We start from the raw sequence: 27385 nt of genomic DNA, 5'->3' as shown, positions 1-27385 counted from the left end.
ATAAAAAGTCTGGAAACCTTTGTCCCAGTGGAATAATTAAAAAGAAAGCATTTACTATGTGTAATTTTACTCATTAATATCTTGAAAAGGTAATTTGATTGATTAAATTTAAATTCAAATGAGCCATTAATATTAACAATACAAAAAACTATTTTAGAGCCAATTAATTATTACGTGGCCACTGCCTTTTGTCTTTTGATTGATTATTGAATTTTAAAGTGCTGAAGAAAGTCCATCGCACAGAGCAGCAGCAGAACGTGTTTGCGTAGCTGCTTTACATAGGATCGAACCAGTCACATCAAAAAATCAAAAGGCAGTATTTTTCTTTTTTTTTTTCTTAATATTTTAGTAATCATCATGTTGAAATTGTACAGTACTGAGGAAAAGTCTTAAGCCACCCCTCATTTGGGAAATATGTACAATGATTTACTGAAATGTGTGCAAACATATAGTATAAAAAACAAAAACTGAGTTTGTACAATTCTAAGTCAACATTTGGTATGCCCACCTTTATTCTTCAACACAGCCTAAACTCTAAGGCAACCTTTCTTTCAGTAGTGTTCAGGAATAGTTCTCCAGGCTTCTTGAAGAACAGTCAAAGCTCCTCTTTTGATGTTGGCTGCCTTTTGCTCTAATCTCTGTCAAGATGATCCTACATTGCTTCAATAAAGTTGAGGTCTGGACTCTGGGGAGGCCAATCCCTGATTGATTGGGTTTCATTGTGTGTTTTTCTATTTTGTTATGCTTTTATTGCATTGGCATTGTGTTTGGGATCGTTTTCATTTTGGATAAGGAAGCCATTGCCAATCAAATGCTTTCCAGATGCTATGGCATTGTGGATCAAAATGCTAAGATACTTTTCTGTCCATAATACACAAGAACCGACAACCAGCTAAATAAGAAATAAGAAAAAATTTAGCCTCAAACAAAGATGGAGCCTCTAAGAAGTTTTACAGATGGCTATAGAAACTCACTGTTGTACCTACTGACTATTTTAACCAATAGGTTCATCGTGTTCATCATGTTCTTCCTTATGAATGGCATCTTGGCAACAAACCTTTCATTGAGACCAATTCTGATGAGTAATCAGTAAACAGTAGATGGATCAACTGAAAGATCAAATGAATCTCTCGGGTCATGTGTCAGGTCTTTGGTGGAATTTTGACTTTCCGATACTGTTCATGTGTTCAAATAGTCTTCTTCTTGTGCAGTTTCCTCAAACTTTTTAAGAACACACTACACACCATGCTGAGATGTGTTTTTGTGACAGCCTGCTAGTAACAAAGAGCCTAAAGAGACAATTTAATTCATGTATTTATTTATCAGTTCATTTATGTATTTATTCTTTGAAAAGTTGTCTGTTATTTGTTGATAATACCTGGGTCCATCTCTTGCGTGAGGTGCCTTATTTATGCTGAAATTATTCATTAAAACTATGAAAGATCTCTGGAAAGCCTGGTGAACTATTGCGCAGGACCATTAAACATTACAAGAAAGTCTGGCTTCAAAGTGAAAGAAAATGTGAAGAAATGTGCGTTGGCTTGAGACTTTTCATAAAGAGAAGTCAAACAAATACTCTGGTTGGCAGACTGATGACTCATGGGAAGAAAATTGAAAAACTCTATTTGTTTCAACATGAATGCAAGAGGTACAGAAAACAGTTAAAGAAAACACAAACTTGTGATTTCTCATTCTTTAAAGCATTAATCATGCTCCAGAACAATAGAAATGTGTGCACTGACACTTTTTCAGTATGCTGATCATCAGTATCCTGTAGTCCCTAGAGTATTAGACAGTGCGATCAAGCATACGAAGATAATACACAGTCATTCCTATCTACCATTTAAGAGGTCCATATATCTCTGCATGTTTCCATAGATTCATATTTTAAACAAGAGGCAGGACTTCACCCCATCACTGTCAAAGTGCAGCTCCAAGGATAATCTGAAGCACTCTCCTCGTGGAGCCAATGTATGTACCCTTCAAGCTTTGCCTTCCTCATTAAGAGGATGGGTGAATGCCTTATACAGGGAGTGCAGAATTATTAGGCAAATGAGTATTTTGTCCACATCATCCTCTTCATGCATGTTGTCTTACTCCAAGCTGTATAGGCTCGAAAGCCTACTACCAATTAAGCATATTAGGTGATGTGCATCTCTGTAATGAGAAGGGGTGTGGTCTAATGACATCAACACCCTATATCAGGTGTGCATAATTATTAGGCAACGTCCTTTCCTTTGGCAAAATGGGTCAAAAGAAGGACTTGACAGGCTCAGAAAAGTCAAAAATAGTGAGATATCTTTCAGAGGGATGCAGCAGTCTCAAAATTGCAAAGCTTCCGAAGCGTGATCATCGAACAATCAAGCGTTTCATTCAAAATAGTCAACAGGGTCGCAAGAAGTGTGTGGAAAAACCAAGGCGCAAAATAACTGCCCATGAACTGAGAAAAGTCAAGCGTGCAGCTGCCAAGATGCCACTTGCCACCAGTTTGGCCATATTTCAGAGCTGCAACATCACTGGAGTGCCCAAAAGCACAAGGTGTGCAATACTCAGAGACATGGCCAAGGTAAGAAAGGCTGAAAGACGACCACCACTGAACAAGACACACAAGCTGAAACGTCAAGACTGGGCCAAGAAATATCTCAAGACTGATTTTTCTAAGGTTTTATGGACTGATGAAATGAGAGTGAGTCTTGATGGGCCAGATGGATGGGCCCGTGGCTGGATTGGTAAAGGGCAGAGAGCTCCAGTCCGACTCAGACGCCAGCAAGGTGGAGGTGGAGTACTGGTTTGGGCTGGTATCATCAAAGATGAGCTTGTGGGGCCTTTTCGGGTTGAGGATGGAGTCAAGCTCAACTCCCAGTCCTACTGCCAGTTTCTGGAAGACACCTTCTTCAAGCAGTGGTACAGAAAGAAGTCTGCATCCTTCAAGAAAAACATGATTTTCATGCAGGACAATGCTCCATCACACGCGTCCAAGTACTCCACAGCGTGGCTGGCAAGAAAGGGTATAAAAGAAGAAAAACTAATGACATGGCCACCTTGTTCACCTGATCTGAACCCCATTGAGAACCTGTGGTCCATCATCAAATGTGAGATTTACAAGGAGGGAAAACAGTACACCTCTCTGAACAGTGTCTGGGAGGCTGTGGTTGCTGCTGCACGCAATGTTGATGGTGAACAGATCAAAACACTGACAGAATCCATGGATGGCAGGCTTTTGAGTGTCCTTGCAAAGAAAGGTGGCTATATTGGTCGCTGATTTGTTTTTGTTTTGTTTTTGAATGTCAGAAATGTATATTTGTGAATGTGGAGATGTTATATTGGTTTCACTGGTGAAAATAAATAATTGAAATGGGTATATATTTGTTTTTTGTTAAGTTGCCTAATAATTATGCACAGTAATAGTCACCTGCACACACAGATATCCCCCTAAAATAGCTAAAACTAAAAACAAACTAAAAACTACTTCCACAAACATTCAGCTTTGATATTAATGAGTTTTTTTGGGTTCATTGAGAACATGGTTGTTGTTCAATAATAAAATTATTCCTCAAAAATACAACTTGCCTAATAATTCTGCACTCCCTGTATAATTCTAGTTAGTCCAATTCCCAATAAATATTTTGATTCATATCTCTTTAGGTAGTGTACAACATGTTGCTTCTTGTTGTGTTGTGCAGTATATGGGTAGGTTAATAGTATCAAAGTGAGCTAGTTTGTATATTACCCCCCTTTTCACTGTAGTTTGGCTCTCGGTTCTTAATTTTAGATACAGTTGTCTCTTTTCAACTATAGTTCAAGGGGTGACAAATGTCACTTGTATTATAGGTTATATATTACTGGCATTATGAATGACCAACAACAACATAGCAAGGAGGATGCATGCTTCTGACTTTTTTCTAATATTTAGCCGACTGTCTAGCACAAAAATGACCTGATGGTTAAGAGAAAGATCCACTCAGTTGACTATAGCCTTAGCTAAAATGCTAAAGTATACTTGAACATGCAGTCCTGTTGGATCCATATGAATACTGTAGCCTAACTTTTCTTTAGCACTTTACCCCAAAAAACCCCCGTCATGTATCTGTGATTAGTTTGACATTTAATCCTGCACTATTGTGTGTATTAGGTCTAGTCCTACATTTCGTGTAGAATAACACGAATAATAGTGAGTCGACAATAGATTAAATGTGTTTTTCCTTCCCCAGAAATCTCCCACTAGTTGAGTTCTCTTTTTCTTTCTATCCTCTTCTTCTATTTTTTCCCCTTTTTCCTCCATTTATTTCCTTCTGAGGGTACATAAAATGCTTGTTTCCTCACTTTAGTTTATCCCACAATTCTAGGTCACATGAGATATAATAGGTCACATGCTATGCTATAGTGATGGTGCTTTGTGGCAAGACGAGGTTTGCATATCTTGTGGATATTCTGTGGTGTTACAAGCATGAATAATCTGCTCTCATTATTCATTTAGTTTGCTACCTTGTGTTTAGGTTGCATTAAGAAGAAAGACAAAAATAATTCCTCTTTTAAAGAAGGGGAATAAATTCTCTGTTATATTTAGCTATTAAAAATTTATTGATAGTGTAACATTTTACTGGCAGTGGGTGGAAAGTTATGGTTCGATGTCCATTTATAGGTCACGGGAGCTGTTTAATGAGACCACTTGTGCATACCCGATGTTTGAAGGGAAGTAACAGCAGAAAACCTTGTGCTAATTGAGAACTGAATGAAAACACTTCCTCTTTGTCTATGTCTGTTGCATATTAAAGAAATTCTCAATATAGCATAAGAAAGGACGTCTGATCCCCCACAAATGAGATATTCTTTATATGTTCTTTATTGCCTCTGGTTGTCTTGAGCCCATCGGCACATAAGCATTGTTCCAGCAGTGTTTTGAACCGAGACTGATTGTCTTCCATATTCTTTGAACAGATGTCCACATATTTGAAAGCACTCCTTGTGTTTCATTAAGCGGTGAAGGAAAAGGAAAACAGTTCAGAGGCCACATACCCGAAAGTCTCCGTTGTCCTCATCTTTTCTAATTCACAAAATGTGTAAGAAGTGTATGCACTGTCACTTCTTTATCTGGTGTAAACCCCCATTGCTTTTGCTGTGCTGTCGTATAAAAATGAAAGCTATTTATTTGTTGTTTCAGTACTGTTCCAACTCTGCTTCGTCTGCATCTCACTCCTGCTTTTTCTCCTTGCAGCTACAGAGAGTCAGCACACGTCACAGCACACTCACATGTTCATCATCCTCAATCCCTAAAGTAGTGGCCTCAAATCAAAGAACTTTCAATTGTGTTTTTAGCTTCTAAAGGTTCATCAGTTGTTGCATTTTGGTACATAACCAAGGCTCACAGACTGTCACAGCTCACGCCATGAGTCAGATCAAATTGTCTTTTCCTCTGAGCTTAAAGTGATCGTATCAGTTGAATGATGTTTGTCCTGGGCAACAGGGAAACTACTAGTCCAATTGTACCGCCAAACACAGTCAGACATCTATTTAAACAGTGGGAGTATACAAACTGTTTAAAAGACTTAAGCCCAAGCGTTTTCCCACCTCATTCCTCACCTCCACCCTGCAGGTTTTCATCCCCAGTGTTAAACTGGACTATAGCCATGTTCAGTCTAGGTGTGGGTCCTTGGACAGGCGTGGCTACTCGGCAGGAGGTGGAAACGTGAGTCTTGTGCTGCAAGCCCATTGTGTCAGTGTTGTTGTCGGTATTATTTATGTGCCGTGCTGTGCTGTGTTTCCTCTGTTTCCTCTGTGTTTTCCTGTATTTTTATTTTGCCTTACTGTTTCTCAGTTTAATAGTTAAGTCACTCATTCATTTGCAGTGCTCTTACTAGACTGCTCTTCATCTTTGCATTATTCTCCACCAGTGGTTTGTGTCCTGCAAGTAATGATACCAAGGGCTGAATGTGTCTGCCTCCAGAACCTGACATTTGACTAGTCTGCTGACTTAGCTTCTAAGGGCACTAGCTAATATTAGGATGTAGCCAAGTTATCAGGAGATTAGAAAAAATATATCCTTTTTAAAATGCGGGCATGTTAAAAAAAGCTAAGTCTTCGTCAGATGATAGCCAGTGGTTTCAGTATTGCATTTTACCAAATGCAATGTCTTTATGATCCCCATCTTGACTTTGTAACTGCATGCAGACACAGCCTGCTTGGACTACAAGTTCAAAAACAAAACAAAACAAATAAACCCAGAAAGCTTCTGGTACCAAAAGCTCCTTCCTGCTTGTACATATTCATGTTTGTTACACTTTTCTGCTTAATGCTTTTCTAATCCTATATTGTATTTTGTACTGGACAGAGAAGCTCATCAAATCTTAATGAATTTTCTTTATGTACGATGAAAATAAAGCTAATAAAGGCTTTCTTCTTCATATGCAGAAACACACAGAAGAGAAAGTAGACTTAGTGCTTAACAAAATTAGCCCACTCATTGCTAGCAAAACTCTTGCCAGCATCTCTCATCCACAACAGGTAGCACGCTGCATGAAGCACTTGATTAAGACTGATTACAGCCATCTGAAGGCAGCAGGTATAGTGTGCGCTCCATCTGCAGTTTCTGATTTGAATAATGCACATTAACAATGCACAGTTATGCAAGCTTAATAACAATGAGACAGTTAAAACTTATCTCTTGACTTTATATCACTTCCCTCAGAATGATCTGTTCCCATAAAACCTCTTTTTATTTGATTCTTGCTACAGCAGCTGAAAAAAGTAGTGCCAGGAACATTTATGAGGTCAGTGCTTTTGGCACAGCAGATATTATCTGTTCAGGTGACTGTAGTGATTAAATTCATCTGTTGTGTAACAAGAAACAGCTATTATTCTGTGCCCAGTTTTACAATAGCGGCCTCAAAGTAGTGAAATCAGAGTTGGCATTGTGTGTATTATTCTGTATTCTTACATGTTACTTGTAATCGCTCGTCTTTAATTATCTGCAGAAAACCGCCGTCAACCTAAAGAAACACGTGGTAGCACATTTGCTCATATATTGCAGCATCTTAGTTTTGAGAGTCTCAAATAGAGTGTCAGTACACATCAAGTGAAGAATAGCGCAAAGGCCGCTCAACTGACAGTTCCTGCAGATTTTTAGGACAAGCCCAGCACAAGTCAAGGTCGCTCAGGAGAGCGAAGGTGGAGAGCGGTGGTTGGCTGAGTTGCTGAACGTAAGGACATTAAATTGCAGATTAACATTTGCAATCAAACATTACTAAAAGTTGTTGCATATAACTGTGCATAATTTCATGAGAAGTGCTCTTTACTCTTCCCTCTGTTGCAAATTATTATATTTGGAGATTACATCAGCTCCCGTCAGTGTATAAAAGAGCCAGTTCGTATTGCCTCTGATAAATTAGACTTTAAAAAAACTCACTAGAAAACTGAGGCAAAGGTTTGAAAAAATTAAAGCCATAATTAACTATTAGTCAGAAAATCTTTATTACATTTGATATAAATAAAGAAAACAATGTCATTTCTCCAAATTAAGCATGCAAACACTCAATTATTGCAGTTCTCTTTTGAGAAACAATTAAAAATGGATATCGTACTACTCTGCTAATGTGTAAAATCTACACCAATCATCGGCAACATTAAACCCACTGATTGCTTAAATAAAAAAAACATGTATCACAGTGTTATTACGAAAAGTGTTATAATTGTTTAGTAATCTTATTATGAAAAATGTGCAATTAATGAAGGTTCTTACTGTTAAAGACTTTGGATCCTTGTGTTCATCAATGATACTTTTACATGTATAACCTACATAAGAAGGCATACTAGCCTTTTTCAGTGGTAGCAGCCTTTCCCAGCAGACCAATGTGCTCCACCAGGCCACAAAAACTCTTCAGCAATGACTTTAAGAGACCAAAAGTCCAAGGTGACGATCCTGGCTCCAAGATCCCTAATGATGATCTGCAGCACACAGAAGAAACTTGATCCACAGAGACTCCAGCACACTAAAGGACCCTAAAGGACCCACTACCATCATCATACAGGGCCTCCATAAGTCCTAATGGGTCCAAGGTGCTTTGTACAAAGACCTTCAGAAAGATGGTTTTTAATGTTGTGTGTGATTGGTGTTTTCACTTCTTAGTAGAACTGATAAATTAAGCAATCATGCGCATCTGAAGAAAAATGCATGTATCTGGTTTATGTTCAGTTATATGAATAGGTCAAGAATTTGCATTTGCAGAAGGTACTGTGTTATGTAAGAAATCAACACATACCATACAAATGAAAAACATCAACAGTGGGGTTAACAGATGCCTAAGTGACATGACTACAGGAGCGATGTGCCAAACAGTAGCCTGATGTTCACCCACGCTGACACAAAGCACTTATAATCTCTTCTCTTTAAAACTCATATGGTATACTTTTGCTAGTCTTTTGCATGTGTAAGAGACTTGGTGTTCTTTGTCAGTCCACAGCTTCACAAAACAATAAGGCCACAACAAGATATATTGTAGGTAAAGGCTGCATACAGTATTGTGTGCTTGCGGTGTGGTTTTTTTTTTTATGTGACTTTCTATGTGTCATCTTACTTTTTATGTCATTTTGTGTCCCGGGCCTTGTAAAGAGGGTTGAAATTACGGGACACAAAATCACTGGTTACAAAAGACATTTGTACTAAATCAGCGACATGGCAAAGGTTGCTGACCACAGGCGTGTCTGCGTGATTCATCTCAGGATGTGGTGTATCTGTCCTTGTTCATCGTGCTGTGATTAAAGCTTTATGTTTGCTGTCTCATCAGTTCACTCCTTACACATTTCTCTGCGGGTTGCTCTTCAGACCTCCTCGGTGTGTCCTTGCCCTCTCTTTGCCTTACACTTCTCACTGTTATGTGTATCTGTTCAGTTTTATAAATGGGACAAATTATTTTCAAGACATACTTACAGCTTGAAAACAGGTTGCTTCGGTTACAGGTACAATCTAGATCAGATGTATTCCTCTTGATAAATCAGGGGGGGGGGGACCTGATGATCTTGCCTTGAACTGTGGGCTCTAAACTTGCCTTTTCCTGACTGTGTTCCTTCCAGGTACAAATACAGAACAAGAAGATTGACTTGAGCCATGTGACCTCCAAGTGTGGCTCTCTAGACAACATCCATCATCGGCCAGGTAAAGGTTTGCAGTTCCCCTACAAAGAGGGCAACACTGCACTGCAGTGAGTGTGCTGTGACCAGAAGGTTGCTGCTGCAGTCCCTTACTTTCAAATATGAATTTTATATGTGGGATGTCCAGGAGGCCGTCGAACTGCTTAGATACACTTGAGCAATTTATCTAAATTTCATGAGCTTTTGAGTTCAGACTGTGGTTATACTGGAAAGCCTCAAGGTATGACTGCATGTGAAGCTAAAAATGTGAGTAGATAAGATGAACTGCACGCTCCCATTTTTTCTTTTAGTGACATAAGGAAGTGCATAGTAGACAAGCCAGACAGGTAAACAGTGTTGAGTTCAACATTCATCACCCAACTCTGTTTGATGCTGCTGGCTTACAATGCCAGGTAAACCCCTGTGCGCTTCCACCTGGTCTTATCATTACACGATAATACCAAGGGACACAGATTAGACGTTCTAAGACCGGTTTTCTTGTATTTGTTAGACAAAGAATTTCCTGCCCTATTTGAATGTATGTATTCATTTGGCAGTTTTTTTATTAACTCCTGAAATAACATGTCAATCAGATGCAGCTCCTGGACCAGTCTGTATCTAAATTTGCAACAACAGTGGAAGCAAGCAGTAAACTGACAGCCTGATAGATGTGTCCGCAGGTGGCCGCATGTAGGAGGTGTTTTGGTTCCTGGCAGCATTTTCTGAAATTTGTCTTTATACCTTGAGTGTTAGAGTGTGGGATATGATGTTAATAAATTGGGTTACATCAAACCTGGAGAGGGTTTTACATTCAATTTAATGTTTGTTCATCCAAATTTCTGAAATGCAAAGTAATAAATTGCCTTCACAGTAATCCCTTAACATTCCTAAGTCCATAGGACTTGCACTAAAAGAAAACTTGCATATTGGTTATAGGGGTTGCTGTTGGTAAGTTTGAAATTTCTTTTCCATTAATACAACAAAATAAATTCTCTGATGCTGTAGGGCAGTGTGATGCTCTGTGACAGTCATGTTAAAAGCTCTACAATTAAAATATAAATCATAATTATTAGATGCCATAAAAGTGGTTTTATGTTTTTTATTCTTCCGGATAACTGCACAGAACTTGTGCTTATATTTATCTGAATTGGCCTTTGAAATCATTTTCTGAATTTCCAGCTTAATTTACAGAACTGGAAAGATTTAGTTGCACTACCAGTACTTTGGCAGCAAAGCCCCAGGCAGAAATATGGAATCCCCTTTTTATTTACCCATAGAGAGTATTGGACTGTCCTGCAGCGCCACCTGCTGTTCATTCTGCCATGTTTATTACAGTCTTTCATCTATTCCTAAACTCTCATTGAGAAGCTACTGGGGTTTCATACTTTAACTCTGCACAATTTTTAACCTCACTCTCTCATCTGACCTTTAATAACTTCTTAATAAGGTGGGCGTGTCTTGAGTAGATATTAGGTGGATATTTGGTGACTAAGTATTCGCATTTTTTTTCACTTGATGCTGTTTCAATTTCAAAATTGAAATAAATACTTACAATTAATATAGCGCTCTTCTCACTTAATAGTTTTTACACTTCTTCTGCTTTTAAACAGGAGGTGGTAATGTGCGTATCGAGAGTGTGAAGTTGGACTTCAAAGACAAAGCCCAAGCAAAGGTGGGTTCCCTGGAAAATGCTCACCACATTCCTGGTGGAGGCCACGTGACGGTGAGTGTCAGCTCCATGCTTCTAATCAGCCATTTAAGGGAAAACATCAAGTTATTGAGAGATTGTCCTACTCATCAATTTAAATATAAGCCCTCATAAGTAATAGCCTTTACTCTCCCTTTACTCAATATTCACCCAAATCTCAGGCTGTGCAGTAGTCAGAGAAATTGCAAAAAAAGCCCAAGGCCTACATCTCAGACTCAATGTTCATGACAGTACAATTAGAAAAGGATTGCACAGATACGTCTTGTCTGGAAGGTTGTCAGGAGAAAGCTTTTCTCTACAAAGAACATAGCAACCAAGCTCAGGTTGCATCTAAACCTGCAAGACTTCTAGAGCGTGTTTTTCAATCAGACATCATTTAGATGTTTAACTGTAATATACACTGTTCCATGTAGTCAAAACCAAAGCACAGCATATCAGCACAAGCACCTTATATCAATTGTCAAGCATGGTGGTGTGATGATTTGGGTTTGTTTTTGCCACAGGACTTGGGCACCTTGCACTCAGTCGGTCGACCGTGAACTCCTCAGTATAAGTACTCTATGTGAGGCCATCTGTCTGACAGTTAAAGCTTGGCTGAAACTGGGCAATGCAACTAGACAACTATCTTGTTGCATTGCAAACCAGAAAAAAGGTTTTCCAGGACTCTGCAGTCATGTGAAAAACTAAGAACAAGCAAACCAGAAAATTGGTAATAGAATCTCTGAGAAAACCACAATGAACTGATGCAACGTAAAGAAGAGTACGTCGTGTAGAAAATTATTACTTAAGATTATTACTGCTCAAGGTGGTTCTAGAAGATATTAAACCATGGGTTGTACTTGGTTTTTCACATGACTGCAGAGTCCTGGAAAACTTTTCTGTAGTAGCAATAACTTGAAATAATCATTTTCTGTATGACCATCAGTCTCTCACGTCATTGTGTGTGTGCATCTTAACTATTTGTTTCCATAGTTCTGTAGTCAATTAAGTTTAAATCTTACAAAACGGTGTTTCCACCAGGCCAATCTTCCAAAAACTTGCTGTATTCCTTTAGCAGTAAAGGTACAGTATATACATCAGTCCATACATGACTGCTCTTAATAAGTGATCAGTAATCCTCTGGAGGCATGGGAGTTTTTCCACTTGTTCTAAAGCCGTTTCTAAAATGAATCAATATTTCATATGACGTCTGATAGTAATATTTGTTTTTCCCTATTCGCTTCTCACATCACACCATCTGCCTTTAACAGATTGAAAGCCACAGGTTGACATTTCGGGACAATGCCAAGGCCCGAGTAGATCATGGAGCCGAGATCATCATCCAGTCACCAGGTCTCTCTGGCTCAGTGTCTCCCCACCGCATCCGCGAAAGCCATCTATCATCCTCCGGGAGTCTCAACATGATGGATTCCCCACAGTTAGCAACCTTGGCGGAGGATGTCACTGCAGCTCTGGCCAAGCAGGGTTTGTGAACACTGGATCTCTGGATCGCTGCTCTGCACCCAAGACGTCCTCATCCTGATCCATTCAAACTTTTCTGCCCTCTCCTGCCACCCTAAGGCTGACTGATCACCGCTACTACTCAGCTAAACCGGTTCTAAGTAGAGACTCAAAGTAGGAGCTACTGTACTTTGGTCCTATTTATTCTGTTTTCTGTCTATTTTAAACCCAAACGTCCTATTTCTGATTGATTTTGATCTCCCTCGTTTTGAATGATGTTGCAAAGAAAAGTTTGCTGTAACCTCTAAATAGTGGGGACAAAAGATTGGCTTTACTGGTCTTGGATCAGTGTTGAAGAAGCAACAGCCTTTTTTCTACTTTGAATAAGAAATAACGCCACGACCACCACACCGCACGTGTTGCTCTTGTTCAGTAAACGTGCATGGACACCCTATCAAAACACGCATCCTTACTGCAAGTCATTCTTGTCATCCAATATATAATATATTTATCAAATATATATAGAAACATGTATAAAATAAAGGTTCTTTGCCATCTACATGTCCTGAAAACATTTTAAAAGGAAGTGACAAAAATGGCTTGAAAATCTGTAAAATTGCATTTATGCAAGCAACTAGGTCATGTTACCACGAGCATGTATGGATTCAAGTCTTAAAAGAGGCTATTTTGTAATTTAAAATAAGGATTTTAGTAAGTTATTTCCTCATTTATTGGATAAAAATTAAACAAGTTCATGTTTTGTAGTTAATAGTTGTTTACAGTGTAATGCTTGGTGACAATGTCAGACAGCTGATTTGGTGTTGCTAAAGAATGCATCTCAGTCATGTCAAAGTGCATCACACACTTGCACCTGCTCAGCGGTTCAACGCAGAAGCCTGTCCATACATCACAGCAGTATTAAACACTGGCACTCATTCGACAAACATCCTCAAAAGGAAAGTCTGTTCAGACGCAGCTCACAAGAATAAACAGCACTGACATTTCTCCAGTATTACAGGCTGACATTGCCCTCATCGGGACTGCCGGAACCACAGAGGAGATGCTACAATTTGCGACCTGATATTTAGCAGAAGATGCAGCTACTCTGAAATCTGTCTGTGCGTGTGCTTTTTGGTGCAGGTCCCCTGCTGTTTTACAGCGGACGCTACCGTATCTGGATGTTTTGTTGCAATATGCGGGAGAATAAATTGGACAAAAATATTTTGAAAAATCCTAAAAGTTAAAAAGACTCAGTCAACTCCTGTTATGTCTGTTAGGAAAAAAAAAGTGTTTGGGTGATCTAGTTTCTTTTTCAGACACCATTTGTGGTATGCCCTGCCCTCCTGCCCACTACTTACTGCCCTCACCTGCAACTGTTTGTTTGCTTCCGTGTTTTTTCTGCATTCCCCATCTCTGTGTGCCCCTTCCCCACCTCCTACTCCAACCTACAGCAACTGTAAATGTATTTAAAAGGTCAAGTAGATGTACGCAGTTTTTCTCTTGTTGATATGACACCAGTTACAATAATTAATGACAATAAAACGACCAAAAAATGGGAAAAAAAGTGACGTACTTGTTTTGTTTTCCGCTAACCAGAAAAAGCACCGCGTATATAACTTCAAAATGTCAAACCACTTCCTTTTGAAAACATCTGGCTTAAAATAAATGTCCAAATATCAGCGTACAACACACGGAGTCAAAAAGAGGGAAATTAAATGGGAGTGTGAAAAGTTTATTGTGAAATGGCAGAGGATACAATAAGTTAAGACTTAGGGAGGGTTAGATTGGAAGAGGATTGAATTCATTTTGATGGCCAGTCCTGGGCCAAACGAGTCACTTTACTGGCAGATAGAGAGCCAGACAGGCAGTAAGTGGGGAGGGATGGTCATCGTTATTCCGCCTTCCCATCCATCACTGTTCCTCTGTGACGAATATAAACCCCAATGACACTGCGGGATTTTGGTGAAGATAACGAAAGAAGCACCTCATGAGTAATCAGGATAGCTTTCCAAGTGACAGGAGGAGGAAGAGAGGAAAATAAAAAGCACCAGTTTGGACAAAAGAGGAAAAAGAAAGTGTTGAAAAAATAAAACAAGGATTCAGGAAATGATATCTCATAGTCCTTTGATCCCCCTGCTTCCACAGATGGTACAGGAAGCAGCGAGCGAATGCAGCGACACCATGGGGTCTGCACATGTACGATGCTCACCACCACGGTGGCAGGGTCCTTACACAGACATGATGTGCTTGACGAAGGCTGCGGGCGAAGGCCGGGGCGGGAGACAGAAAAAAAAAAAACAAGAAAGGAAGAGAGGGAAAACTGAGTGAACTGGAAGAAAAATACATTCTCAAACTTCCATGAAATAAACATATGTTTAATTTACTAAATGTGAAGACTGACACTGCAGTTTCTCTGTTAACACCCTCATCATTCATTACATTTTCTTTGCTGATAAAAAGCACTTTGTTCTTTGCTGTTTACATTTTATGAGCAAATCGCAAAGTAAGAAACTATCTCTGCTGTGGTTGTTTCTAAGATATTGTTTTCTGTGATTCACAGCATTTAAAGTATGAGAGTTTGTACTGTCTATAATAGCTTCATCTATTAAACTACACTTTTTTGTCTAGAGGACAGATGACACTAGAAAAGGTTTGACAGTCACTTCTTTAAGACTATAAGAGAGACTTACACGAGGCTAAGATACTGTGTGTTAACTCCAAAAAGTCTGGATTCAACACTTCTATTAATATCAAAGAAAAGCAATGACATCATCAGGGATGTGAAGCTCCAAGACAGAAGGAGTCAAATAGTTTTCACAGGTTAGATTAAGCAAAACTTGTAAAGTAATTCTCACATAAGATAAAACAATCTATAATAATAGAGTTAATAATTATTTTGAACAGTGTGAATACTATCAGCAGCAGTAATAGTATCATCATGTTTTTATGTAGCTGTTGTTGGACTGTGTGGCTCACCCTCATAGTTGACACAGCCGTTTTCATCCTCTTGTCCTGTCATGAGAGCGTCAATCTCAGCCTCTGTCATCTTCTCTCCTGCAGGGGGAGGCAGAGGACATCTGATATTAACAACACACAAAGCGACTCGGGCACGCACCTGAACAGATCAAAGGAAACGCATCCTAGGCTGACTCACCGAGTGTTGACAGGACAATACGCAGCTCAGCACCCATCACTGTGCCGTTGCCCTCCTTGTCGAAGACGCGCAGACCCTCAACATAGTCTTCAAATCCTGCCTTGTTTGGGCTGTTGATGATGGCCTGGAGCATGGGCAGGAAGCCCTCAAACTCTACTCTCTTGCTGGCCATGTCTGCATGAAAGGAGGTAGAGTAAGTTGGATCTAGAGGTGACACTAAAGGGAGGCTCAGAGTTCTAGAGCTTCAGCAGGTTCACGATTGAGCACAGCGCAGTCCTATTTTAAGGCACATTTATTACTTTGTTTATTTATTTATTAGGTCATTTGTCATTTTGATCTTGATTGCAGTCTTGAGTTTGCACAAATCTGCACCTACGCCATCATTTGTCTTCTTTCAGTTGCTCCCTTATTTAAAGGGGCTGCCATGGCAGATTCACATATTGGATTTAGCATAGGTTTTTATACCACATGCCCTTCAAGGGATTTGTGTCTCCTCCTGGTCTTGAACCAGGGATCTTTCTCGTCTTAGGCAAATATGTTAACCACTATAATAATATAGTTCTTCTGTTAGTTTAGAATACAAAGTGTGTGTGATTAAAAACAAACAAAAAAGTTTTAGATCAGGCTACGTTTTGTACTGAAAAATACAAGACGTGGACAAGCGTGAGCATTTATTGCATAGCTCTGTGCTACACTTCACAGTTTGGGAGAGTTTATGAATGAATATGACAATGTTGACCACTAGCTGGCAGCATAAACAATTTATTATGCCATTTCCTCAAAGGCACAGACCTGACCACAATATAAGACACTTTTGATGAGCAGACGATCATTTCTCAATTCTTTGAACATGACTGCTTCCAGTCAAAAAAGCAGCTACTGATAATTTCTCTCTCATACTTGCTATCGTTTGTGTTTGACAGCAGCACTGTACACCTCTTTTGCATATTTTACCAAAAACCCAGAGCTATCCATTAATGTTTACCACACATATTATTAAAATCAGTTTAGACAAATTAGCCTTTTGAACTATGCCTCAGTTAGTAATGTTCCTTGTTTTAGCCCAGTGACGACAGCATGTCATACTGGCATCAATACAAAAAGCAAATTGCTAACTTATCTTTATTGGGATTAGAATGAATCTAGTCATGTATTTCATGCTCCCTAACATCTTCTGTAGCAAATCTTTAAGTGATCAAGTGAGGGAGCAGTTACTAAATGTCATTACTGTACCATCAGCAGAGGGGTTTCCCAGCAGTTTGGTCACCTCCTTGTTGGTGGGGTTCTGTCCCAGAGCGCGCATGATGTCAGCAATCTGGTTGTAAGCCACCTTGTTGTCACCCACCCTGTCGAACAGACCGAAGGCCTCCCTGTAGTCTGTTTAACAGAAGCAAGAGAGGATTTTGCCAGCTTAATGATCCATAATTTCCATTTTTATTTTATCTCAAAGTTGGTAAAGTTTATAATCATTATAGTTTGTTATGTCTTTATCATGGACAGTAAGACATTTCTGTTATATTCCTTCTAACTGTAGAATTTCTTTATTAAACAGAAACTACAGCAATGCAAAAACCTATTTAAAGAAGAAGAACTGCATTTGGGGCACATTTACATTTAATTGCATAAAAATAGCACTAACCTGAGGTATTGCAATATTTTTGCATTTATGTTTGTATAAAAAGAAGCTTGTGATGTTTATTTTATAGACTAGCACAGTTGCTCATCAATATATGTGATATGCATTGTCATCTGATTGTATGTATATGCAAACATAACATATCTTACTTCAAAAATTGAAGTTATAGTTTGTGTAAATGCTTTTTTTAAACCGAGTCACTAGTTTATATTTCAGCCTTAGCTGTTGCCTGTCAGCAGGTGGAGACAGCTATGCTACAAACTGACAAGGAAAATATCTAACAAGTGCAAGACATCTCAAAAGGTTGTGGTATTACTGGCTGAATAGAGTCTCTCCTGCCGATCTCGTCACCCCTCATACTATTTTCATCTCAGCTGTCTCCTTCTCTCTCAGTCAGCGGGGCAATGGGCTCTTTTAAAAGACCACCTTGGAATTGATAAACATAGCTGAGAATATGAGCTCCTCCTTTTAAAGGCAAGGCCCTCTGTGGGCGAGCTGAGTAAAAGTAGGGAATGCTGACTGCAGTGTAACAAGCAGCCTGCCAGACTTCAGGTTTGGTCATGTGGTTCCAACCAACAGCACACAGGTGTTTCTATCTGTCAAACACTACACTATCATTTTACTGTGCTTCCATCTGTAATCTTTAAATCTTCCGATCTTTTCTTTTTTTTTTCTTGTTTTTTTTGGCTGTTGGCTCTTGGAACACAATGAGATATCGCTGATCTAGTGACACAGAGTTCTAAAAAGCATGTAAACAAGCTAAAGTTAATATCTGGTCACAGGGATTTGCTGGCTTGATTTGTGACATGCGACCCTTTCGTTATTAAATGATACTCTTTACAGCCAAACTGTGATGTGATCAAAATGCTTTTTAAAATGCAATCTGAGTGTTTTTAACTTGACACCAGTTGTCCTATTTATTTTTACTAACAAGTTCAGTTAGTTGATGCATTTGTTGCCAGTGTTTTCCATGCAAGAAGCCACATGTTTAACCACATATGCGGTTTCTTATTCAAGCATGCAAATCAGTCAAGCTTCTGAAACCGTAAAAGTCTTCCTAAGACTGACTGTACGCATGAAGTGTTTCTGAGCTTCATTAGCCACAAATGGGCTTCAGAATGGATTTGATGGCTTTGTGGAATTTCAAAATACAAAAATGAATGAGGTGTCCAACTGTCATGGATACGCTGAGACCTGTTATGATGTCTATTGTAGTTTTTTTTACATTGCTGTACTCTGTTATTTCTCTTTTGCTCCCTGTATGTTTTTAATTGATGGAATTTGCAAGTCACATTTTATGATAAAGGCAGATTTTCAGATTTCTCTGATGGAGGGCCAGCTGAGTTTTGTGGACTGTAAGTAACAGTATAGAACTGAGGTGAATTAAGTTTTACATACCTTCAATCTGGTCTGCGCTGAATTCCACCTACAAGCCAATATAAAAGCAACATTTTAGTAAAAAACATGGAAAGGCAAAAGTTATCACTTGCCATGTAATTAACATCACATTTGTATTCAAACAACGTGATCAGGCACTTCCCATTTATTGTGCCCTAAACAATCACATCAAAACCAAATTTAGCTTCATATTATGCCACATATGTAGGTCCATCTTTAGCTACGTTAACATGTCCACATTTGGTGTCACTCTGCATTGCCATCACATATTAGTCCCTACTCTGATAGTCCAATCCAGAGAGCCCAGGGTGTGGTCTAAGAGATCTAAGACATGGTGCGCTATCCATGGTCCCACTCATTCTCCCCAATACTCTGCACACCTTTTATTGTGGTCCTGCCAACCCGCAGTTGCTCTCACTGACTCTCAAGTGCGTATAAGCTTATAGATATTCAAATCATTCATATAAATGTAATAAATGGTGATTGCCCCTCCCCCGCCACTCCACCAAGCTCTTACTCCATTTAGCAAAAACACTGCATCCGTCTACTTCTGTCATGCAACTTTATGAGTAGAGAGGAAGAGAGAGATAAATCCCAGTTCTTCCTTCCTCGGTATCCAGCACCCCAGTGTAGATCTGGTTAGGCCTTCACAGGTCATTGTACCTTGATGGCGGAAAGGTCGACAGCGGGAGCTGCGGGAGCAGGGGCTGGCTCGGGCGCTGGTGCAGGTGCAGGTGCAGGTGCGGGCGCAGGTTCGGCTTTCTTTGCGGGAGCCTTAGCGTCCTTCTTGGGTGCCATTTTTGCTGATAGTAGAACTACTTTGGCCCTGAAGCACAGACAATTCCCGGATCGGGTGACACACAAAGACTGTAGCACAGACTGAGCACAGAGGAAGAAATCACCGTTGGGGCGTATATATATGTGACTATTTTTCCTCTTGACCACCCGTCAACCCTATCCCCGTGTAAGGATTGGATAGCGGATGGGAGGGGTGTGTGTATGTGAAGGGGTTCTCTCTAAACTTGGAATATAGGGCTACGAGCCAGAAGGTGTTTAGCCATATACCTATAATCACAAACGAAAACACTGAAACGGCGTGAAAGGTTATCCGGGGTCACGTGATCTTTCCGCTGGATCGTTTCTTAAAGGATCTACTTTTACGCACTGCCCCCACTTTTACGCACAGCTTTGCGCTTCATTGCGTACACTATCTAGGTAATATATTCTGAAATGTTTTTCAGGCCAATCCAATAGATGATATGGATACATTAACACAAATCAGCGACTATCAGACCATTAAAACCTGACCTAAGAAATGGGAATGTGTCTGAGTAGAGGAGAGATAAAGCAATTTGATGGAAACTAAAGAGCAGATCCCGTGGAGCTGCAATATTAGACATGTGATGGAAAATGAAATCAGCTGCTGTCAAGCAGAAGTTAATGTGAGTGATTATGAGTGTGAGAGCAGAAATACGTCAATGACTTTTTTCTCTGAAAAGAAAAAGACGTCCATGGTCATATCCTCTAGGAACTGCAGTATCAGTGTTTCATTAAACACATCTCTGCTTACCACAATATTAGTAATGTTAGCTGAGCTGATCTTTGACAACATCTCTGATGGACTCTTCGGGGGGCTTCATTTTTACCATCAGCTGTGTATCCAAGCATTGCACAGAAATTTATTTGAAATATAGCACAGATATCCGTGTTTCCAGTGAGTTTAAGGTGACGATATTTCTAACATTCCTTTAAAATATTACACAACATATTTAGAATATGTGCAACTGATATCACGATGGTGCAATCATAAGAACATGGCACATTTGCTTTAATATTTAGCTTGAGATGACCCTATTATATGTGGTGCCAGTGGAGTATTGATACAAATACATTTGGAATATGTGTGTATCTAAGAGTGTAGAAAACTCAAAAAGGAATAAATGCATATGACGTTTTATGGTAAGAAATATGTCTGCTGTTGGCTGTAGTCAGAAAAAAAAGCTAACTGATCGGACTACTTCAAATTAATATGTCAGTGTCAATATCTCATTTTTTAGATGAACAGGTGGTGGAAGGAGTGTCTTTCAGAACTAATAAAGAGCCATTGTTTATTTCTAGTCACGGATAATGTGCGTTGGGTAGATCAGCAGCTGTGGTCAGTTTGATTCTCTACTGAGGGAGGTGAATGGGGAGGAGGGGTCACCACAACCACAGGAAGGATGTGACGTAAAGGCACAGGGAGATGGCGACCTAGTGGAGCTTTCAGCTGCTGATGCCAGTAACCCAGACAAGGCCAAGAGTGCAAATTCTACCTCCTTAATTCTTGTCTATATCTGTCTCCCAGTGCCAGCGGTGCCGCCCTGCCCCCAACACCATGACAGGGCCAAGTGACGAAGGAACAGCATAAATTCCTTCACCCCACAGCCCCCAACCCCTACACACTCCCCACCCACTTGCTTTCACTGACCCCATCTCCGTGAGGGTAAGCCAGAGAAAGCCTCAGTCCCTCAGCTGTCATCTAGGCTCACCCCCAGCACTCCACTTCATCTTCTTGGAGTCTGACTTCCCTTTACTCCCTCCCCCTATAGAAACTCTGCCCCAGTCCTTGCACCTGTGCTGCAGTCCAAACTGAGCTCCACTATAGAACCTTAATGGATTCAGCAGCACGATAGAGCTGGGCTTTATTAGGAGGTGATGGCAGGTCAGCTTATGAAAAGAGAAAAAAATGGACAGAGCAAGTTCATGAGGTGATAATCTTTAAAAATTTACCAAGCAATGTCATTTCTAACATTTATAGAAACATTTTAGTGAGTAAAATACTGGGCAGTTTTTTTCCTTTTGCTTATTCAAACCTACATAATGTTTCAATTTCACTCCCGTAACAAATTAAAATCCAGACAAATAAGTTCTGTGTCATTTGCTCCAGCAGCGTGAAGAAAAAGGGTGTCTAAATATCTTTGGGTTTACTGTTACTGAGAATCGCATTAGTGAATATATACAGTGCTGTCTTCTCATGACTAAATGCTTAAACCTTTACTTAGCTATCTTCAGTGCTCAGTTCCTTTGAGAATGCCATAGAAGACATATGAGGTCAGACCTTTGGAGAGAAGAATGAGCTTCAGCCTTACAGTGCATGGCACGGCAGTGACATCTGAAGAACAAATATAACAGCCCCCCTTGGTGATTCACGATGCCGTTCACGGTAACAGAACAAGAAGATAAGGGAGAAAAAAAAACCTGTATCCAATGTTACAATGAGTTGTGTTTTCTTATTTTTGTGGAGATGGAGTGGAGCTGTTACATTTATGCATGAGGAAGACTATCTAAGAGAGATCGTATGTGGAGCTTCTTCGTAGCATACAGTACTGTGTAAAAGTCTTGAATAACCCTCATTTCTTTATATTTTGCTCAAAAGAAGCCAGACGTGGTCTTGTGCAATAGTTCTACAGGCTTCTGAAGGACTTTCAGGTTTTCTTTGACAATGGCTGCTATTTTGGTCATTTTCAGTCCAGTCCAAGCTCGGGCAAAGGCAGCCATTGGCCAAAACTGGTTGCTGGTGAGGAAAGGGAGACAGGTCAAAAGATGGATTGTGGAAGAGATCTAGAGATAACCTTATGATTAAATGCGGAGTGGCTTTTATTGATAGAAAATCAAATAATCTTGTGTATGTAAAGTGGAGGTCAAGAGAGAGGTACAAAGGTAAGTGTCTACAGCCTGTAAAACATAGTGAAGTCTCTGTGATGGTTTGTAGCTAACATGGAGTGAAGAGGATTTTATCACAATTGATGGAATTTCAAAGACAGAAAAGGTCAGATTTGGGTCTACCATGAAATACTACCTGGAAAGCAATTGATTGGCAGTTATTACAATGTTCTCAAATACACTGCCAAGTAAAAGGATACCTGGATACCTAACCAACGTAGGATAATCTTGACAAAGAATGGAATAAAAGGCAGACAACATTCAGAGAAAAGCTTTGAATGTCCTTCAAGAAGCTTGGGGAACCCTAAAACCTGCTTAGAGAAATCTCAAAGCTTAACTAAGAGAGTTCAGGCTCTGTTGAAAATAAGGTGGTCATAGCAAATATTGATTTTCAAGCTCATTAGAATTGTATAGACTGTTTTTGCCTCATATGCCATATTTCCACCTGTGGTTGCACATATTTTATTAAATGCTTGCACCTATTTCCCATTTTCTTAGCAAAATATAAAGGAAAAGGAGCAGCTTAAGACCTTTGTACCATATTGATAAACAAGTGTAAGACTCTTTTTTTGCTGATATAGAGTTCACCCATACTCCATTTCTCCAGTCTCAGGTTGGACCTTCCTTGGAGGACCAGCCTACATGCCCTGTAGCCATGTCGCTACCGTTATATAGGTCTACATAATGTACCTGTAATTTAAAAAGTACTTTTTCTTTCTTTTATTTTTAAACTTTATTTTAAAATACCCTGAATATATTCTCTGATCATATAATAAGCTATGCAAAGTGACCAGCTAGCCAATCTTCTTCCAAGCTCAGACAATACTGAGCTATAATTATCCTAGTTAGGGTGAAGACCGTGAGCTGTCAGAGCTATTCATATTTCTTATGTGCCTCGTATTCCTTCTTTGGTAGTCAGGTCTTCCAGTTGGTCAACAAGCACTATAAAGGTTTAGCTCTTACAACCACAATTTTGCTAGTGGTTGTTTCCCCCGTTAAAGAAATAACAGAAATAGTGCATACAAAAAGTCTAGATCACTAGTTAGAATCAGCCATGGTGCATTCCCTACACAAATGTTTGTATTTATTCAACTTTCTTCTTACTAGAGCTTTTCTTTTGAGTCTGAAGTGGATAGGATAAGATAAATCATCACTGAACATTATAGAGGATCTGGGATGTTAAAGCAAAACAGTAATAGGAAGCAATAACCAAAAGTGGGGTAAAACAAACAGTCTTTATTGAAGTGAAAGCCTATTATCTTCCTACTTAGTAATAACCAAATTATGTTCCACAGAAAGATCACAGAAAGACAAAGAAATTGTTTGCAGTAGAGTTGAACAAAGCAGTTGATAGATGTGAGTGGGGGGCTTTTGATGGGCATTCTTTTGCAGCTACCTTGCTTTAACCTGTCTTCTCTGGGTCACTTCCGCACTCTGTAGCTATGCCCTTGGTGGGGACAAGAGAGGCATTTCGTATTATCACTCCAAGGTTTGCTTCAGGACAGGTGCTATAACAGTCTCACCTCAGGAATGGAGTTGTGACATAAAGTGGCAATGAATGTTTGCTACTTTGCGTTCATAGTAATTTGTCAAATTCTGCAGTTCAAAGTATTTCTAACTTGTATCCGTACTGGAAATTCTGGATTTTATAGTACTGCAACTAAAACAGCCGTGAAATTACGAGTTGTGCAATTAAGATTCCACGAAGAAGGAAAGACAGAGGTACTGATTTCAAGACATAGCACCTGTCCTAGCCTTGGAGTACTCCTGCGTTAAGCATGATTAATGAAATGCTGAGAACATGAGCTTGAGAAAAACATCATGCGATGAGTGCAGTGTGGTGTAAGATTCCAAAGATGGCAGAAGCTCCTTGGTCACTGGCATTTGGCTCGGTGGGGAGCTGCAGTGCTGAAAGGGTTACTGAAAAGAAGGAAATGACGGACCGTAGCGAAGGACTTCCTTTGCTTCAAAATATTCAGCAGAGGTCACTGAGTCAGTCTTCTGAGATGAGCAGAGTAAATTTTGGATTCTGGTTCCATCTACTGCCCCCTCTTTTTAAACCCTGAGTGCTTCCTTCTCTGCCCTACGTCCATGCCAAAAGGAATGAGGCTGTAACTGAGCCTGGGGGACAGATGGTGCCTATTTATAGTCCCCACAGAGAGGTGTGAAGTTTCTTGGGATTTCAAAGAGCGGGAGCCATGGCTCCTTAAGGGGTCTGATGCAGCCTCTGTGGCCCATGTGTTCTCTTCCCCTCCCTCGCTCTCTAGAAAGCCCCACACTGGCCACACAGGGCTTAAGATGGGTTCAGGCTAAACAAAGGTACCTATTGCCTTTTTTACTGAGGCCACTGCATCACTACAGAGGATGGGAATCTAATACGAGCCAAAGGGAAAAGTCTGCTCCTTCTTTTCTCTCCAGACGATAACTTTCTTTAATAATCCAGAGGTTGAATTTGCTGTCACAGCAAGACTGCTAAACTGTCACAATGCCACTCAAAGCTGTCAAGCGGATTTTGTACCAGCTTGACAGCTCATGCTGAGGCACTGATTGATGCTAGCAAAACCTTGTTCAAAAGATTGTATTAACAGTATACAACACAACTCCATTATAGATACGGAGGCTTGACTCAATGATTATAAATCAGCGACTGTTCATTTAGAATAATTCAAATGAAAGCATTAAAATATAGTTTTACTATTTTTTCTTTTTAAATAATGGAACGTTTTGCTTCAAAGTACTGGTTCAGAAAGTCACACAAACAATTTTCCAGTCATTACAACTGTTGCAACAACTGATACACATGTCACTACTAATGCTCTCCTGCCATTAGTGCTGTATGCATAAAATCCAGCCTAAGTGTGCAATGACTTGAACAAAATCAGGTCGGCCATGAATGTGAAACAAATCACTGCTTTCCGTGCATTTGCTTTCTGTATGCTGTGAACTGTAACTGAGAGGTTTGGTCCTGCGGTGCTGTACATTTCTCATCTGCTGCTACTTTATGAACCTTTCAGACCTCCAAAATCATCCCACGCACACACACACTTCTTCTTTTTTCGACCTGTTTATATTTTTCAATAGCATTTTTTATTAGTCTTATTGTTGGAACACACTATACAAACAAACTTGCTTTCATATGTAAAGTGAAAGTATTGTCAGTCAAACTGCTCAATTTAAGTAGTCCGAACTGACGGCGAACAAACCCCACCATACATCCTTGAAACGAAGCACCAGTTATCTCTCTTATGTCAGGGCCAAGACTTGGAAACCTGGCAAACAGCGGGGAGAGTTAGCGGGGCGTCTATTTAAGTCCTCTCTTAAGCTTGGTCCCCATCTGAAACTCATCTGAAACTCACACTTGAAACTGCAGACAATGTGGGATCCCTCCGCCGAGGATAGACACTAGAGTTCATTAGGCCGTACGCCAGCCAATCAGTGGAGGAATTTAAAAGGCAGCTAATGACAGCCCTCCCAGTAATAAAGAGCCATACAGTACATTGCCCAGGCTTCTCGTGTTCTCGCAGTCATCACATAGTTATTTTCTAGATGCAGTTTATTCATTATTGATAGAAAAGAGCTAAGGCTGAATTTTGGCACTCTATCTGTAAATGGAAACATTCAGCAGAGAAGATGAGAGGACGAAATTGAATACAGTTGAATATAGTATATGAATACAGTCCTATAATTACAATTATACAATCAGTTGTTTCGGTCTAATATAGTGCAGTGATAATCTCTAAACGCTGAGTGCATGTTTATTTTACCGCATTATTTTTAAAACAGAAAAACAACGACCCAGCATCAAATCGGATATTTGATGGCACTGTTTAAATGACCTGTGTATTTAAAAGTGACAGAGGAACAAAGTTATTGCCCAATTAAGTGTTGAGTGGCTTCATAGTCTCATAAAAATATTTACAGACTTAATATAAAGCTTTTTAATGCCAGTAATAATTCTCGGGCTTATGGATCTGCTATGACGGGTTTTTCTCAAGGACAACTTCAAATAAAATGATTTACTACTGTAACGGTTCAGCACCAGGACGAAAACTGATGTGTAATGAGGTCTGTAATGTATAGACTCCAGGCCAAATGACTGTAGGAGTTAATGTTAGAGTTTCACAATCTGATCAGTTTCAACCGGTGCACTTAACCTTTTAATTTTCAATGTGACATTGTCTCTCTTCACTACATACTAACAGATCTCCTGCAGACGCCTTACTTGTTCATGCCTCTTTTTTTTCAGAATATTTATTTCCACATAGTGGAACTTTATATGGTTGAACCATTATATTTAATTATCCTCTCAGCAGTGGGCTCTGCAGTAGGCTATACTCCCATGCACTCAAGGAAGATTTGCACTTGCATAGCTCACGTTTATTGTTGTTAAAAGGATACATAAATAAATGTTCTATGCACATGAAATGCTCTTCTGTGTTATTTTAATATGCAGAATAATACTGTACTGTAAATGTAAACTACTGCATAAGCTACAGCACGATCACAGAAATAAACAGTCTGACTATAGAGAGACAGAAGCTTGAGTTCCCTTGAAGTGGCTGTTGTTGTGATTTGGTGCTATATAAATAAAACCGAACTGTATGAAAATGAACCAATATTAACCTGAATGGCTAAGCTTGTGCTGGATATTTGCTCTCAAAAACATGAAACCAACCTTTTAAATCCCTGTTAAATGTTAAAGTTCACTACATTGGATTACAACATCAACCGTTTAAAAAAGCTGTAATGGTATTAAGTGAGGTTTAGACAGCAGTATAAACAGAGACTATGCATCACATCCTTTATTACATCAAAAAAGACATGTCCTCTGACTTAAATTTAGTTGTCGTTTTACCGATAAAGCTGTCAAAGCTTTTACAACATAGTAGGAGCGAAGGTGTTATTTTACTTATGCATATACAGAGAGCTGCAAATCTACACATCAAGTGTACCCACTCACTGAGCTGCTGTAACACTATTCAGTGACTCAAGATCCCTCCGCAGCTCTTGCACAACATCTGCCACTGGATGTCAGCAGTGTTCCACAGATCTACAGAAGGAGCTCACTAGGTTCATTTTGATCGGGGAAATGATTGTGGTTTGCAGGGAGAGGAGGGCAGTTTCATCAAATAGAAAGGAACTACACAAAATGCACAGAACTAAAAAAATATAAAAATAAAAACAAAATAAGCTTCAGCACAGGAAATGAGGCATATATGTACAA

General features: G+C 39.6%; 2 protein-coding genes across 3 annotated transcripts in view; one reads left to right on the top strand and one right to left on the bottom strand.

Moving 5' to 3' along the window:
• Positions 1-12303, top strand: part of map2 (microtubule-associated protein 2) — a 40417-nt gene extending 28114 nt beyond the window's left edge. The window contains exons 15-19 of one of the 2 annotated variants that reach the window (XM_085374119.1): positions 1879-1971; positions 5594-5686; positions 9067-9148; positions 10734-10846; positions 12082-12303. In XM_085374119.1, coding sequence (XP_085230245.1) covers positions 1879-1971; positions 5594-5686; positions 9067-9148; positions 10734-10846; positions 12082-12303 — 603 coding nt within the window. The remainder of the gene's footprint in view (positions 1-1878; positions 1972-5593; positions 5687-9066; positions 9149-10733; positions 10847-12081) is intronic. The other variant, XM_085374120.1, reaches the window with a different exon arrangement.
• Positions 12304-13957: 1654 nt separating this feature from the next.
• myl1 (myosin, light chain 1, alkali; skeletal, fast) lies at positions 13958-19366 on the bottom strand. The gene is made up of 6 exons (XM_085373724.1): positions 19123-19366; positions 18460-18487; positions 16659-16802; positions 15426-15599; positions 15248-15325; positions 13958-14528 (listed from the first exon to the last, which is right to left on the bottom strand). Exons 1-6 carry the CDS (start codon positions 19255-19257, stop codon positions 14500-14502), a joined length of 588 nt encoding a protein of 195 aa, XP_085229850.1. The 5' UTR covers positions 19258-19366; the 3' UTR covers positions 13958-14499.
• Positions 19367-27385: the final 8019 nt, after the last annotated feature.

The sequence above is a fragment of the Diplotaxodon limnothrissa genome, linkage group LG16, assembly GCF_057381915.1.
Source record: "Diplotaxodon limnothrissa isolate DT_005_m linkage group LG16, D_limnothrissa_male_GT1.1, whole genome shotgun sequence".
NCBI classification, from domain to species: domain Eukaryota; kingdom Metazoa; phylum Chordata; class Actinopteri; order Cichliformes; family Cichlidae; genus Diplotaxodon; species Diplotaxodon limnothrissa.
This window is presented reverse-complemented; position numbering and strand designations above follow the sequence as displayed.

Coding starts and splice junctions, on each gene's coding strand:
- myl1 (XM_085373724.1), bottom strand. CDS start 19,257: ATGGCACCCAAGAAGGACGCTAAGGCTCCCGCAAAGAAAGCCGAACCT. Junction 18,488..19,122: donor TCGACCTTTCCGCCATCAAG/GTACAATGACCT, acceptor ATTGGCTTGTAG/GTGGAATTCAGCGCAGACCA. Junction 15,600..16,658: donor GGGAAACCCCTCTGCTGATG/GTACAGTAATGA, acceptor CCTTTCATGCAG/ACATGGCCAGCAAGAGAGTA.